This window comes from Rhineura floridana, chromosome 6 (genome assembly GCF_030035675.1).
Source record: "Rhineura floridana isolate rRhiFlo1 chromosome 6, rRhiFlo1.hap2, whole genome shotgun sequence".
Taxonomy (NCBI): domain Eukaryota; kingdom Metazoa; phylum Chordata; class Lepidosauria; order Squamata; family Rhineuridae; genus Rhineura; species Rhineura floridana.
Genome location: NC_084485.1, coordinates 1,941,790 through 1,957,168, shown reverse-complemented (window position 1 = coordinate 1,957,168; position 15,379 = coordinate 1,941,790). Strand labels below are relative to the sequence as shown.

General features: G+C 45.0%; 1 protein-coding gene across 1 annotated transcript; it reads left to right on the top strand.

Moving 5' to 3' along the window:
• The first annotated feature begins 9,514 nt into the window (after positions 1-9,514).
• Positions 9,515-15,079, top strand: LOC133386938 (kunitz/BPTI-like toxin). Its single transcript, XM_061630755.1, has 4 exons — positions 9,515-9,679; positions 11,185-11,346; positions 11,484-11,621; positions 14,863-15,079. Exons 1-3 carry the CDS (start codon positions 9,598-9,600, stop codon positions 11,618-11,620), a joined length of 381 nt encoding a protein of 126 aa, XP_061486739.1. The 5' UTR covers positions 9,515-9,597; the 3' UTR covers position 11,621; positions 14,863-15,079.
• Positions 15,080-15,379: the final 300 nt, after the last annotated feature.

Here is a 15,379-nt window from a genome sequence, read left to right as displayed (position 1 = left end):
TTCCTGAAAGCAGAGGGAAAAAATCTTGGCAAACCCTTTGAATTATCCTTAGAAAACCAAACTGTAGCTTTAATAAAAGTGTAGTCTTCTATTATAAAATACCTATAACAATTAAGATTGATTATTTAGACAGAAACGGATGAAATTTGCAGACTTAGCACTTCTCCTTAGTGAATAGGGCCTGTTAAATTACAGAACAAGAGATGCAGACGTTTTTGTATCAGACACCTTTTATAGTTTTTTTTTTAAGTATTTAACTTTTCTTTGGTATTATTGGATGAAATTTGTGGAAAATGTAGGTTTTAGGAGCTGGGGGGTCTCAGTGGGCTTGATGCAAATACTGGGATTTGTAGTCCAATCAGTGAGGGGGGCCAGAAGATTTTCCAATGTTATGTTTTTTCCATGGAAAATGCTTTGTTTTTGCTTTGTTTACTAAATTAAACTCATCATAAAATTTTCCAGTGCAACCTGAAGATTTTCCAATGCAAATTCTCTGACTTTGCATTGGAAATGTTTTTGCAGTTCAAACCTTTCCAGGAAAAAACCGTCCAGGCTCCTCCTCCTTCCTCTGGGACCTCTGTGACGAAGAGGAGCTGCTTTGGGACTAAAGAGGTGAAGGAAAGGAGGGCTTGATGGAGTGCTGGGGAATCAAATCATGCTCTTTCAGAAATAATGGGAAGACTCTCTTTCCAGGCCTTTCCAGGACAAGTCACAATGGGGGTTCCAATGGGCAACGGTAGGTCTCTGGGTTGGCCATGGCATCTTCTCCTCATACAACAAATATGGGCTTCTCTTTTTCCTCAGGAGATCAGTGCCCATCTGGGCAATCCCATGAGCTTCTAGAAGCCCCTGCTCTAGAGAAGCCGAGAGAGAGCAGATCCTCCTCGCTTTTTACCCTCCCCAAACGTACATATATATCTGAGGGCAAGTGGTCCCTCCTTCGGATTGCTGACCTCTGCTTAGCTTCAGCATCTGGTCTTCCCAGACTATGGCCCCCTCCTCAGCCTGTGGCCCTTCCCTAAGGAAGAATGGTCTCAAGGATGATTCATACTGCCCATGATGGAGCCATTCACGTCTGGGGGCCTGAGCAGGAGATGTCGCTCCTAACACCTACCTGTGCGTGGAGGTGCCTGGAGGCAGATCCTCAGCTCTGCAGTTGGAGTCCTGGCATCTTCCCATTCTAATCTTGTGATTCAAAGATGCAGTTCCCAGACCTGCTTGGCTTGTCTGCCTGGAACGATGGAAGCAATTTTATTTTATTCTTAAAAGTGCTGCCTATTATTATTATTATTCCCAAAGGTCTCTAAGCAACTTACAACATCCTTAAAGAAAAAAAGGCAAATGTACCTTCCCTTAAAAACAGGACTATAAAACAACATGAACCCACATTCAGTCACAGAAGACTTTGGCAGCACACTGATATGCAAAACATCATCTAATTTATTATACAGCCACGAGAGTGCCTGTATACTATAGCCAGTGTGGACTTTTCACTTGTTAAATTGAAAATACCCCCCATGCCATTCTGATGCTTCCCATAAGCTCATTTTAACACAAAACCTTACAAGACTTGTAGTCCTGAACTCAGAAACTCTTGCTTAACAACCTGTAAATTTTCATAGTGATACACAAAACAGTCAGACAGAGTAGAGAGTTCAAAGTCTAAAAAGAGAGAGAGAGAGAAACCCAGATCCCTTTTGGACTTGTGAATAATTTATTTCGATCAAAGATCAGTACATAAAAAAAGCATGAGTAAACAAGATCGTATAAAATACATAAAACCATAAATGAGTAAAAGGTACAAAATTAAAACCAGCATCAGATTTCCTATATAGGGTCATTCATCATTGTTTTCCGACAGAAACCAGCCACTCTTGCTGTAACCTGTAGGCTCCTGTCTGCCAATAAGCGCGTTAAATAAAGCTCACTAGGTAAGTCCAGGGTGCTTTGAAAATTGGGGTAATAAAAGAGTGGCAGAGATCCCTATAAAAGGTACAAGACAATAAAACGTGACCGACAGTTTCCGCTTCACCCATTCCACATGGACAGACCCTTTTGAGATAAGGTACCCTTCTACATCTTCCCTCCAGGAGGGCAGATGGGAGTACATTAAACCTGGCAGCTGTAAAAGCTCGTCTATAGTTGGGAAGATTCAAATTTGTTAAGTAAACCTAAATCTGAAAGGCTATTCCTGAACTCAGGGTGCCTACCAGCAAGACGCAAATGATTTTGTAGTTCTGTATCCCAAATTTGCTGTTGGAGAGTGGTTTTTGCTTTAGCATGTCCAAGAGGGAGAAGAGCACAAGGCATAAATCCCAGATTTTGCAGTTTCTCAGACACCAAGCTTTTCCATCTTGACTGATGTGCATCAATCAGAGTCAAAGGGGCCAAACCCACAGGAGAAAAAATCAGTTTCAACTAATAATGAAGGCTAAGAATCCAAGCACCAGCTTCAATAGAGATTAGCCCCGCTTCTAAACGAGGCAACACATGAGGCACACAGCTTGGAACTCCCAGCACGGCTCTCAGAAACTTAGTCTGTGCAACTTCAAAAGGGGCAAAGTTATCATATGCACATAACTGGGCGCCATATAACATCTTTGAAATAGCCTTTGCTAGAAACACCTGGAAGGCTGAAGGCACATATTGGTCCCTCTTTGTGTAAAAGAACCGGAGCAAGGCCTTTATACTCCTCTGAGCATTCCCAGTAGCATCTTTGGATTGTGCTCTCCAGGAGCCCGATGCATGGAAAATTACACCCAGATAGACATAAGATGCAACCAGTTCAATGGGGTGATTACTGATCTGCCATTTGTGCTTTGTCCCCTTCCTGGAGAAGACTAAGACTGAGACTAACCGTTCTTGGGAACGGTTTCAGTTGATGCGGCCTGATGATGTGGACAAGGTGCTTGCGATGATGCAGCCAGCCACATGTCCTCTCGCCTTGCCCTTCTTGACTTATTAGAGCTTGCCGAGGGGGGTTGACCAAGCAGATCCAGGGTGTGGTCAACGCCTCATTGTGGGAGGGAGTGGTTCCAGCCGGCTTGAAAGAGGTGGTGATCCTTCCACTCCTGAAGAAGCCCATCCTGGACCCATTGGTTTGTGACAACTACCGACCGATTTCAAATACTCCCTTCTTAGGGAAGGTGATTGAGAGGCTTGTGGCGCAGCAATTGCAAGTATTCTTGGATGAAACAGATTATCTCGACCCATTCCAGTCTGGGTTCAGGCCTGGTTATGGGACTGAATCGCCCTTGGTATACAAAAGAGCTCCCTCTCTAGGTGATGTGTATTTTTCAACAAGATGTTGGAGGACTAGGCCCTGGTCTACAGCAGATCGCCTTGACCTGAAACCAGCCTGTTTATCTCCTGATATGTTTTTAGTAGCTTCTCATATACATGGCTGGCATATAATTTACTAATAATTCACTAATAAGCAAAAAAACCTTGCGGTTCAGGAACGTACCTATAGCCCACAGATATTTCTATCAAACTTTAAAAAGCAGGCAAATTGGGCAGCTATAGTGAATGCACCAGGGGAGCAGGAGACCTGAGATATTGGACTGCCCTACAAATTTGTCAAAATGGAAACACAACTTGGGTTGGTCTTTCACAGTCCAATCCACTTGCTGTGTAGCTTGCAAAAAGTCCGATCCCGACTTACGTCGACCCTATGAATAGGGTTTTCATGGTAAATGGTATTCAGAGGTGGTTTTACCATCGCCTTCCGCTGAGGCTGAGGCAGTGATTGTCCCAAGGTCACCCAGTGAGCTTCATGGACATGGGGGGATTTGAGCCCTGGTCTCCCAGGTCATAGTCCAACACTGACCTGGGGGAGGGGCAGTGAGGGGAGGGGGAGGGGAGGGGAGGAGATTGGGTGGGTGGGTGGGCACTGGGCAGAAGAGAAGCCCCTTTCCTTTCCAAAAGGAAAACATTATGAACAGTATCATTGCTTTTCATCATTTCCCCCACATTTTTATTCTACAGCAGGGACATGTAGCCTCCCACCCAAATGTAAACCAAAGCTGTCCCTGGCCACATCCACACCAGGCCTTTATTTCACTTTGGACAGTCATGGCTTCTCTCCAAGAATCCTGGGAAGTGTAGTTAGTGAAGGGTGCTGAGAGGAGACTCCTATTCCCCTGACAGAGCTCCAGTGGCCAGACTGGTTTAACAGTCAGCCATTCTGATTGAAGGTCTGTGAGGGGTGTGGTGTAGTGGTTAAGGTGTTGGACTACGACCTGAGGGTTTGAATCCCCACATAGCCATGAAGCGCACTGGGTGACCTTGGGCCAGTCACTGCCTCTCAGCCTCATGAAAACCCTATTCATAGGGTCACCATAAGTCGGAATCGACTTACATCTTACATCTTATTTCTATACATTAACCATTGTGATACTTCTGTTTGTCCCTATGTACTAGTCGCTGTATAGTTGCATTTAGGGTTCTAACCGTGTTTCAATCTCCTTTTGCTTTTGCTTTCCTTCTCTCTTTAACCATTTGAAGAGTTTCTTCAGTCATCCATTAAGGTCTTTCTCTCTTTTTAACGAGAGGTATTGTCTTTTTGCGTTCTTCCCTGATAATGTCTCTGACTTCACTCCATAGTTCTTCTGGTTCTCTATCAACTAAGTTTAAAGCCTCAAATCTGTTCTTTATGTGATCTTTATATTCTTCTAGGATGTTGTTGAAATTGTATTTTGGCATTATGATTGCTTTGTTCTTCTTCTTTAGCTTTACTCTGATTTTCAATATGACCAGTTCATGATCTGTACCGCAGTCTGCTCCTGGTCTTGTTTACGCAGAAAGTATGGAACTTCTCCATCTTCTGCTGCCAAGTATACAATCAGTTTGATTATACCAATTTATGGCCAAGCAAAACAGCAACCTCAGGCAGGAGTCTACCATCACAAGCTGAAAGGTGGTCCACCACAGGTACGAGACCATGTATTGTTGGCTAACAAGGGTGAAAGAGGCAGGAGGAAACTTTCTGAAAGGTGGGAATCCACTGTCTATACTGTGGTTGGGAAGAGCCCACAAATTCCAAAGTCAAGTCAATTGTACAAAGTCAAGACTTGTGAAACAGGACAAGCCAAAATGGTCCATAGGAATCTGATGCTGTGAGTTAGGTTAATGCCCTTGAACCCAGAGGGGAGGGAATCCTTGCATGATGACAGTCAAAGTGATTGCACATCCACAGGGTTGTTTCAGGAGGATGTGATAACTCGGGCAGCTGCATGGGTAAGCCAGGTTTCTGACTGTGACTCCCGTAGAGGTACTGGAGCGTTGCAGAGAGTGGATTCCAGCATGGGGGAAGGAGTCTATTCTTACCTCAGTGGAGATGGAAGATCACAATGTTCTGACTCACGGAGTTTGAGGAAACAAGGGTCCAGACGTTCCAAGCCTGCATCTGGCATCCACCAAAGGGGGTCACCGGTTCCTGATATCCTGCCACCAGTGTCAGGCATCCAGGCTATCAGAACAAAGATTGGAAGATTGGTTACGCCAGTAAAGAGGTTGCTTTACAATATGGTTCATCTTAAGAAATAAGTACTGATGTTGTGTAAACAGTGGGAAATCCCTGGCATTTGAATACCCCCCAAACCCGCTCATATATAGGAGATGTAAATGAATACGGGTTGCTGGTAAAGAAGATATCATTAACAAAATGAGCTAAGCTGTGCAGAGTGTAGGCCGCATTCCGCTTACGTAAGTGGGTTGGGGGAGGCAGCTGACCCTCATCACTTCTGAACCCTTGACAGGGCAGTTCTCCCACTCAGAGGGGATGGTGATCCCTGCCTTACCTAGTTCGCAGGTTATTCCCTACTGATAGCAATGTCCCTTGGTGTGCACTCGGTCCAGTGTTGACAAAACGTTCTGTACAGAAAGGTTTTGGTGAAAGTTGAGAGGGGAGAATGGAAGAGGGTAAAAACTGTTCAGTTTATGGTTTTTCTTTACCCCAAAAGTTTTGAATTTCACCACATTCAGAGCCTTGTACTTTTGTCCCGGTCCCTGGAAAAGGGAGTAGAAGGCCATGTAGCCCTGGCGTAGGGCTTTGCCACGACACCAAAGAAGACTCGTGACACAGTTGTGGAATAATGTTATATTTATTTAAAATATAACAACTATAGATTCTATCCAATTTTCTGCCAATTACCAAATTAAACCTACTTCGGGCAGGTGAGGCTACCTAACTGAGAGGGATTTATCCCTCCAGTTCCCTGAGCATCTCAGTCTCTACAGACCATGACTCCCTAGCAAAGTATGTGGGTGAGATTATCCCTCCTTGCCAGTAGAGCCAATCACGCGTTTCCAACCTCCGCACCACAGCCCCGCCATACAGGCGCTCACCCTGATACGCAAGTTGGTCCCACAAGGACACCCCCAAGATCCCCACCAGCCACACCTGACTGGCGGTTCCCTAGTGAGTGCCCTTTAATACAATGCCTCAGTCACCTATCTTGTACCCCCACCTTCCTCACCTGCCCGAATTCCATGCCAGCCAAAGCGGAACAACCCGACTCCCCCCTTAAGGCCAATTGAATCAAATCCCAGCAGTATGGAGTAGGCAAAACGAAAGGGATGTTGAAATCAGAATCCTCCCCCCCAAAATCCTGCTCAGCCCCAACTGGCGACTAGCAAAGCCCATACTGACCGGAGGGGGGGGAGCCGTAAGGCAAAGAGTGGCAAGATTCAAGGGGGGAGCTGGCTTATAAGCCCTGGTCCTCCCTTCCACAGATTGGCCCAGGGGGGCGGCATGTGACAAATTTTTGAACCCTTCGAGAATGTTCCCGAGCCTTCTGCAAAGGCTGGGTGGCGGCAAACACGCCCCTGCTTTGGCGGGAATGCCATTCCCCTTGTATTCTTGTTAACAGAGTGTTTTGTTTTGTTTTAATGACTGGCTTGTCTGTCATTGGGAAGCAACTGAGAAAACCAGCAGAAAGAAGCCGGTTACACCTGCAGGGGCTTCTTTGCAAGAATATCCTCCCCACAGAAAAGCCACTTGTCAAGGAGCACCCCTTATAATTGAGCTCACCCACTTTTCTTTAGGAGGAGGGGTGAAGGAGATGCACCGTCTCCTCCCCCCTCCTAATGGCATGTGGGACAAGCGGCCCCTGGGTTGGCCCTGGATGGGTTGGCCTGATTCAGGCCCACATTCAGGGCCACAGGGCAGATCGGGGGGTCTGTGCACAGCCCTAATGATTATAATCTGTCCTGGGACCTCATGGGGAAGGTGCATGAGGATCTAAACATGGGTCCATTTCCAGCACTTTTTCACTTGCTGTACCTATGGCAATTTTATTACCTGGTTTGAAATCCGGCACATCACACAGATCGTGCATGCCAAGTTTCCAGGTATTAGTTCAACAGATGGCATTTTTAAAAACAGCAACAGAATTTTGATGTTTATAAATGGTGGGACTGTTTTCTTTTTAAAAATTTTTGCTACTTGCTCCCATGCTCCTTTAATAATCCTGGGCAATCAGCATATTAAGAAAACACAAATTCAATACTAGCACAGTAAACCGCATGACAGAGCACAGAACTGAAGAAAAAATAAGGCAAACCCTCAAATGCACAGATAGGTCTAACCACCAGCCATATCACAGAGATCTTGAAAGGCCTGGAAGAACAGAAAAATCTTCACCAAACAGCCTTGAGATCAAAGGGTCTTTGTGATGAATTCTTTACCAAGGAGTTGATGAGAGAGAAACCTTGTTGTTGTTATGTACCTTCGATCTCGACCCATGGAGCCCCTATATAACGTCAAATGCCTAGCCTGGTGCCCACCACGAGACAAATTAAGTTCGGAATGTCAAAAGGCAATGAATACTGTTAGTGGTGAAGAAATTAAAGGTTTATTAGAGCAGCATTTGCAAACAGCTAAAATGAAACTAAATAGCTAGCAGTCTCTGCCTGCCTCCGCTGTCTTACACTCTTCACTGGCTGGAAACCTCCCTACAGCACACTGAAGATTCTTGCCTGGCAGGGCTTGAGTCTTCAGTCTTCTTCTTGATGTTGCTTCTTGATGCTTCGAGGCTGTCTCAGAAGCTTACTCTCCCTGATCAAGGGGTCCTATGTCTATACCCCAAAAAACCCCCTGAGAGGGACAACTTACAACTCTTAGATCATTATATACCCAGCCGATCACTACGCTCTGCAGGTGAGGGCCTCCTGCAGATAACATCTTACCAGGAGGTCCATTCTGCACAACATAGGAAGCAGACCTTTAGTGTGGCGGCACCTACCCTTTGACATTCCCTTCCCTTAAATATTAGACAGGAGCTATCTCTGTTATCTTTTCGGCACCTATTGAAGACCTTCCTCTTTCAACAAGCCTTTTAAGTTGAGACCTTATCCCTTATGTGTCTGTGTTGAATTGCTTTTTAATATGTTTTTAAACCTTTTTATAAAACAATATGTTTTTAACATTTTTAAAAAGATGTCTTGAAACCTGTTATAAAAATGTTTAAGATGTTTTGTTTTAATTTATTTTAAAGTCTGTTTTTATGATGTTTTGAAGTGTTTTTAGTGCTTTTGTTTGCCTCCCTGGGCTCCTGCTGGAAGGAAGGGCAGGATATAAATCAAATAATAAATTAATAACTAAAATTATATTCCCATCATCTAGATTGCTGGTTTCCCCCTCAGGTGATGTCTCCTGACCTTGCATGTGGTACAGCTTTGGCTTGACAATGTAGCTGCACCTCCCACTTAATGCCTTGTTTTGACTCTCAGGCTACTTGTTTACATTACATTTTGTACAGTCAGATGAATGAACGTGCTACAGTTAGGTGGCTAAGGGGGTGGTCTGATTTTTGGGGTTTATTGTGAACAGTATTTTTATTATGTACCTGTTTATTTATATTTTGATTTGTCGTTTTGTATTTCTATTCCTTTGTATGTCGCCTAGAGTGACAGGGTGTCCTGCCAGATAGATGTCGAATAAATTTTAGATAATAATAATAATAATAATAATTAGCCAAGTGAGAACATGCATAAGCCAATTAGCTCACCATCCCGTCAAAGCTTGGGAAAGCCATAAACAATCCCACCTGACAGAGCAGAAGCATGGGACAAGCTGCATGGTTTTTCTTAACTGAATAACTTTCCCAAAGACTGCTTCTGAATACAGAGTTGAAACTTCTCTTTCAACTTCTTCTAAATAATACCACAAAGCCTGTGCTTTGAGCTCTCTAAATTGCAATACCTTACAATTACAGTGTGCAAAGCAATCAGCACCCCAATAGATTTGGGATATGAGGTTTGAATTATGGGACAAAGGCCATGCACATGCCATTCTTAAGCTTCCTCATGCATCTAGATTCTTCCAGTCATGTGGCAATACACCCTATGACTCAGCGACCTCCAATAGCATCTATTGCTATTGCAATCATCTATTGCATCTTCAGCATACTAGAGCTGAAAATACCGACAGAAAGGTCATGAGTTCCTATTAATGCAGGATCTGGTTAAAGGAAAAGGAATTTTCACTCTGTCCCCATCACATCTATCTCCTTCCTGAACCTCCTACTTCTGAGCTGTTTTCTGGGATATAAGAGAGCAGGTGGCTGGGCAGTGGACACCAAAGTCTGCCCCATCATGAAGTCTGGTGGCCTTCTCCTCCTCGTGGGACTCCTCGCCCTCTGGGCTCAGCTGCCTCCTGCCTCCGGTGACCCTCCAAGTAAGAGCTTCCCTCTCCTTCTCCCTGCGCCCTTTTCCTGTGCACATGAAAGCCATCTTTGAAATTTGGGCTTCTCTGAACTTTGCAATGCAGTTCTCCATCAAAATTATGCTTACAAAAATGGATATTTTTCAGGAAATTTCAAATTTGCACTTTCTGAAACAACATAAGAAGTGAAGCACAGCCATTCTTTGAAATTCACACGAATCCTTTGAAATGCTTTGAATTTTGTGATGCAGTTAGCCAACCAAACAATGGTTTGCAAAAATACATTTATTAGGGAAAAGTGTGCATAAAAATTAATATATGAGTGAAGATAACATGAAAACTTTTTAGATGATGGGAAATGGCTTGTCCAAATGTCTAGATGAGTCAAAATGGCATACAAAAATATGTTTATTATTAGCAATCTGCACTAAAATGCTGGAGAATTTTCCTGAGGTGTTTTTTTTAAAAAACAACAACAACATCAATTCCTGGAGAAATGTGGAGAATTGAATTAAGTTTGGAAAAATGAAAAACTGAGAGAAATGAAATGGACAGATCCTAATGAACAGGTGTCCTCAACTGTTGTAACATCAGGAAGGGAAAGTCTTGAGTCCTGTTTGGCTGCAAACTTTTGAAGGAAGATGGGAAATGGGGTTGACAAAGCTGCAGACGTTGTAGATCTATTCCCTACTGCAGATCATGTTTCAGCTGGCTTGTGGCTTGTGATAAAGAAATACTCAGAGTCTGGAGTGGGTTCCTCAGTATCTTTCGCCATCCCAGAGTAAAAGCCTCACACGAGGTGGAAAGAAGAAGCCTTTCTCTTCCCGATGCCTCTAAAACAGACAAATCTCAGCAGCCATTGCTACAATATTTGCAGGATTATTGGGGAGAACCAGGCAAGCTCTGACTTCTAGACTGTCGCTTTTGGGTCTCTCTGGCAAATGTGGTTCCGCATGTTGAAATCAGACTTGTGGGCAACAAAATTCAAATCAGTCCTGGGAAATGTCTGCCAGACTACTGGAGGGCCGCCTGTCTCCACGTGTGCCCTTGTTTACATCTCCACTGGAGGCCCTTTGGGGGGGTTTTCCCCCACTGATACATGATAGGAAAGACACCCTCTTTGGTGTGGGGAATGATCTCCTCACGGAGGCCCACTTGGCGCCCTTTTATTTTCATTCCATCTGTTTTATCTCGGTGGGTTTTCACTCTGGCTGGGGCTGTTGGGGGCAGGAGTCCAAGGCCGTCGGGAGGGCCACAGGCTCCCTAAAGCTGTTCCAAATGCAGGCACGGACAGCAGATTAATGTCCTGGCACTTTACAACTCTTTTTTTTCGCCCAATGGTCTCTGTCTTTTCCATAGAGCTCATAAATTCAGGGAAGTTCATTTTGGAGACCACAAGGCAGAGCAAAAGACCACAAACCACGTCCAGTTTGGAAGGAACTTTCCCACCAGCTGACCACTGAGGGAAGAATTGTTTCAGATTCCATCGCCAAGCTTATAAGCTCTTTTCTCCACAGAGTTCTGCTTCCTCCCTGCGGAAATAGGGCCATGTAAAGCACGCATGCCTCGCTTCTTCTACAACAAGTCGTCCGGCCAGTGTGAGCAGTTTATTTATGGGGGCTGCCATGGAAATGGAAACAATTTCAAGACTTTAGAGGAATGCCGTCGCACCTGTGTTGGTAAGGCACAACAGGGACAGACGTAGGACTGCTGGGTTTCTCTGGCACCTGGGTGCAAGGGAGCCACATCCCACTGCACAGGGGGAGCTCTCTGGCCAACAGGCATCTCTCACCCACACAGTTGTGCTCTTTTGCAGAGAAGCCTGGAAGATGCCCCCCAGAACCTCCAGGTCACGTCGGACCCTGCATAGGATGGTGTTCACATGACTGTGATTGCCCTGGAAAGCAGAAGTGCTGTGGTAGTTGCCCGCGACAGTGTACCTCTCCCATCTAAGGTGAGACCCCTTATTTGGTGGTGGATGGTGGGGTGGGGCGGGTTGGGTAGACCTCTCCTCCACTGCACAAACCACACTGATTGTGGCTGACAAAGAAGTTTGGAATCTCAACAGATCCAGTAGACTTTCCTTCTCTCCTCTGCCTGCTGAAGGATATAATGCTGCTGTCTGATGTATTTAGAGCTTTTATCAATAGCCAACTCCCAGGCCATGCTTGTGGTAAGCAAACTATGCTTTGAAGCACATCTTTGCCACAAGCATTGTCAATTTGGGGATCCAGTCATCACTGGTGCGTTCCTAGCCTATGCATCAATGTCCTCCAAGCAGGGTTCAAAGTTGCTCGTTAGCAATGAGTGAGACAAGCATAACCAGAGATAAACACCACCAAAATGAATCAGATCTGTTAACTGATGCACAATGCTTCCTTTAATCCTTACATTTTAAGCCATATTTTCTTCATATGTTTATTTTAAATAATACGTTAATTAATTAACAAATTTTGTATACCACTTAACTGTAAGAAAAACCCTCAAGGGAGTTTACGAAGTTTGCAAAGAATATAAAACATGTCTTAGAATAATAGAATAGGAGTGTTGGAAGAGGCCTATAAGGCCACTGAGTCCAACTTCAAGCATCCCTGACAGGCGGCTGTCCAGCTGCCCCTTGAATGCCTCCAGTCTAGAGAACCTTCCTAGCACATTGGTTCCATTGTCGTACCACTCTAATAGTTAGGCATGAGAGCCAGTGTGGTATAGTGGTTAAGGTATTAGACTACGACATGGGAGACCAGGGTTCAAATCCCCACATAGCCATGAATCTCACTGGGTGACCTTGGGTCAGTCACTGCCTCTCAGCCTCATGGAAACCCTATTCATAGGGTCGCCATAAGTTGGAATCGACTTGAAGTCAGCACATTTACAATAGTTAAGACGTTTTTCCTGACGTTCAGCCGAAATCTAGTTTCCTGTAACTTATCATAGAATTACTATTCCATGTCCGTCACTCTCAGATGATCGAGAAGAGATCCTGGCCCTTCTCTGCAGGAGTGTAGTCATACAGGCTCTTGCGGGGTCTTAGACTCCTCACCTTTTGGGGATTAGGATCCCAGAAGGATCCCCATGCCTCCAGCATTGTACGAGCCAATCAGCACGAAAGGGGAGTGTGTTAGGCACTCAGAAGAGTTTTCTAACATGCTTCTTTATCCTTTCCTGCTGAACAGAGCCAATCAGAGTCAAAGGAGGTGAGTCAGCCACTGAGAAGACTCTTCTCAGTAGCTAACAGTCTCCGCTTTCGTGCTGATTGGCTCCTGGGGCACCTGTTGTTGTGTGAGAAGCCATAACAAAGATCATTATCTCAGCCTCACAGCAAAAAGCAGGGGGAGGAGATGTGACTGTGACTATCATGAAGGGACCTTGCACTTCTGAAATTGCTATTACATTACTGCTCCTCTGCATGGCAAACTTTCAGTCCTCTAGAGGGAGGTGTGTTCACTGAATCATAGAGTTGGAAGGGGCCTATAAGGCATCCGTTCCAACCCCCTGGTCAATGCAGGAATCCAACTTAAAGCATCCCCAACAGGTGCCTGTCCAGCTGCCTCTTGAAGGCCTCCAATGTCGGAGAGCCCACCACCTCCCTAGGTCATGGGTTCCATTGTTCCACTGCTCTAACAGTTAGGGAGTTCTTCCTGATGTCCAGTTGAAATCTGGCTTCCTGCAGCTTGAGCCCATTATTCCGTGTCCTGCACTCTGGGATGATCGAGAAGAGGTCCTGGTCCTCCACTGTGTGGGAACCTTTCAAGTACTTGAAGAGTGCTGTCATATCTCCCCTCAGTCTTCTCTTCTCAAGACGAAACATGCCCAGTTATTTCAGTCTCTCCTCACTAAGAGTTTTGATGATGATCAATTTTAAAAGATGTCTTAAAAAAACAAAATGAATAAAATCAGCTATTTAAATTATACATTCTAAGCTAACGTTACAGATTAAAATACACATGAGCTTTAAATTCTTTGGTTTCCTTGCCTAAACAAAAAATATTTAGCAGGCACCAAAAAGAATCCAGGGAAGGCCGCTGCCTAATTTCAAAGGGCAAGGAGTTCCAAAGGACGGGAGCAGCCAGCCTCAAAGATCCTCACAAGTGCGCAACCAACATTATTCGGCACTTGTAAAAGTACCAGTTCCACAGAACAAAGCGGTCGAGTCGGCATTTGTGAGTTAAGCTGATCCTTCAAGTAAACTGACAATGTAAACAAGGAAACACAATAATATTATAAGATTGGAAGCCAAGAAGTTAGTTTAAAGGCAATGTCATATAGCAATATAGTGGGTGGTAAATGATGCTAGTCCGACTGAGAGAAACCCTATTGAAGTTAATAGACATAGCTGACTTAGGTTAATTAATTTCCATGGGTCTACCCTGAGTAGGGCTCAGTTAAATATAACCCATTCTGTTTTGAAAATCTAGTTTTAAAACAGCATAAGAATTGCATTGTAACTGCACTGAGAAAGTGCTCAGAGTTTATTTCCTATCCTTATAGAAGGTTTGGCCTCTTTCTAACTTCCTCCAAACCATCTAGTTGCAAAACAGAGTTTTGGAATATGACTACGGATTGCCATAACCTTTCTGAAGAAAGTAATACCTGGGGACCCTGGTTTCTCTGCACATTCCTTTGAAGCAGTCCAACAATATCTCGATTCGCCCAAATCAGCGCATTCAGACCTTTTGGGGCCTGAGCCGAGTCAGATTCTGACAGCCACGGATGGGTATGGGTCAGATTGGATGACCCAGAGCAGGGCAGGGCGTCTGACAGGGAGAAGTGGCAGCCACAGCTCTCCTTCCTACCTGAGTGCCTCCAGCACTGATGCCCCGCAAGATCACTGCAGGTGATCCTGAAGGAAAGGGCCTTGCAAACCACCATGTCCAGTATTACTTCCTGGGCTCAAGGGCCAATGAGCCGAGGGAGCGGACCTGCTCAGAATGGACCCCGTGCTCAGTAACATTGTCTCCCTCCCCCTCCCCACTGTATGTAATTAGGCTTCTTTTAAATCCGAATTAAACATTAGCCCCGCCCCTTGCCCTTATTTGGGAGTGATTCCGAGCGAGGACGGCTAGTCCCCAGGTTGACCCAGTGTGGGTCTACTGGTGGACTGGAGCCACGGGCAAATGGGGGGTCTGTGCACAAGCCCAATATTTACAATGCCATGTCCCTTGTGCCTGACACACTCTTCTTCTTCTCCTCTCCAGCTTCTCAGCTGCAGCGGACCCTGGCCGGAAACCCAGAAACATCTACAGGAGCTGATCCAGTGCAATCTGAAGACCTCACATATCTTAGCAGTGACGGCACCGGCCCTGCAAAGCTCAGCCTCCCTACCCAACCTTGGGCTTTCGCTGTCGGTGGAGCAAAGTTTGCTCCATCAGGCATCCTCTTTTCTCTTCTCTGCAATAAAGACATCCGCTCATTTGCACACTGGGCAATGTGTGTGTGTGTGTGCATGTTTTCCTGGCTCTCCAATTTGCTTTTATTTATTTATTTATTTATTTATTTATTTATTTATTTAATCTATTAGTCGCCCATCTGGCTGGTTGTCCAGCCACTCTGGGCGACGTACAAGATAAGACAATACATTAAAACATTAAAATTTAAGACCATAACAGTAAGAAACCTAACCCACCCCAAAAGCCTGCCTGAAGAGCCAGGTCTTCAAGGCCCGGCGGAAGCTTATCATAGAAGGGGCACCTTTGCTCTCCCTAGAGGGCAAGG

What these genes read in the sequence shown, in the direction of transcription:
- LOC133386938 (XM_061630755.1), top strand. Translation starts at nt 9,598, where the DNA reads ATGAAGTCTGGTGGCCTTCTCCTCCTCGTGGGACTCCTCGCCCTCTGG. An exon ending in TGCCTCCGGTGACCCTCCAA is followed by an intron (nt 9,680 to 11,184) that starts GTAAGAGCTTCC and finishes TTTTCTCCACAG; the next exon opens with AGTTCTGCTTCCTCCCTGCG. An exon ending in ATGCCGTCGCACCTGTGTTG is followed by an intron (nt 11,347 to 11,483) that starts GTAAGGCACAAC and finishes GCTCTTTTGCAG; the next exon opens with AGAAGCCTGGAAGATGCCCC.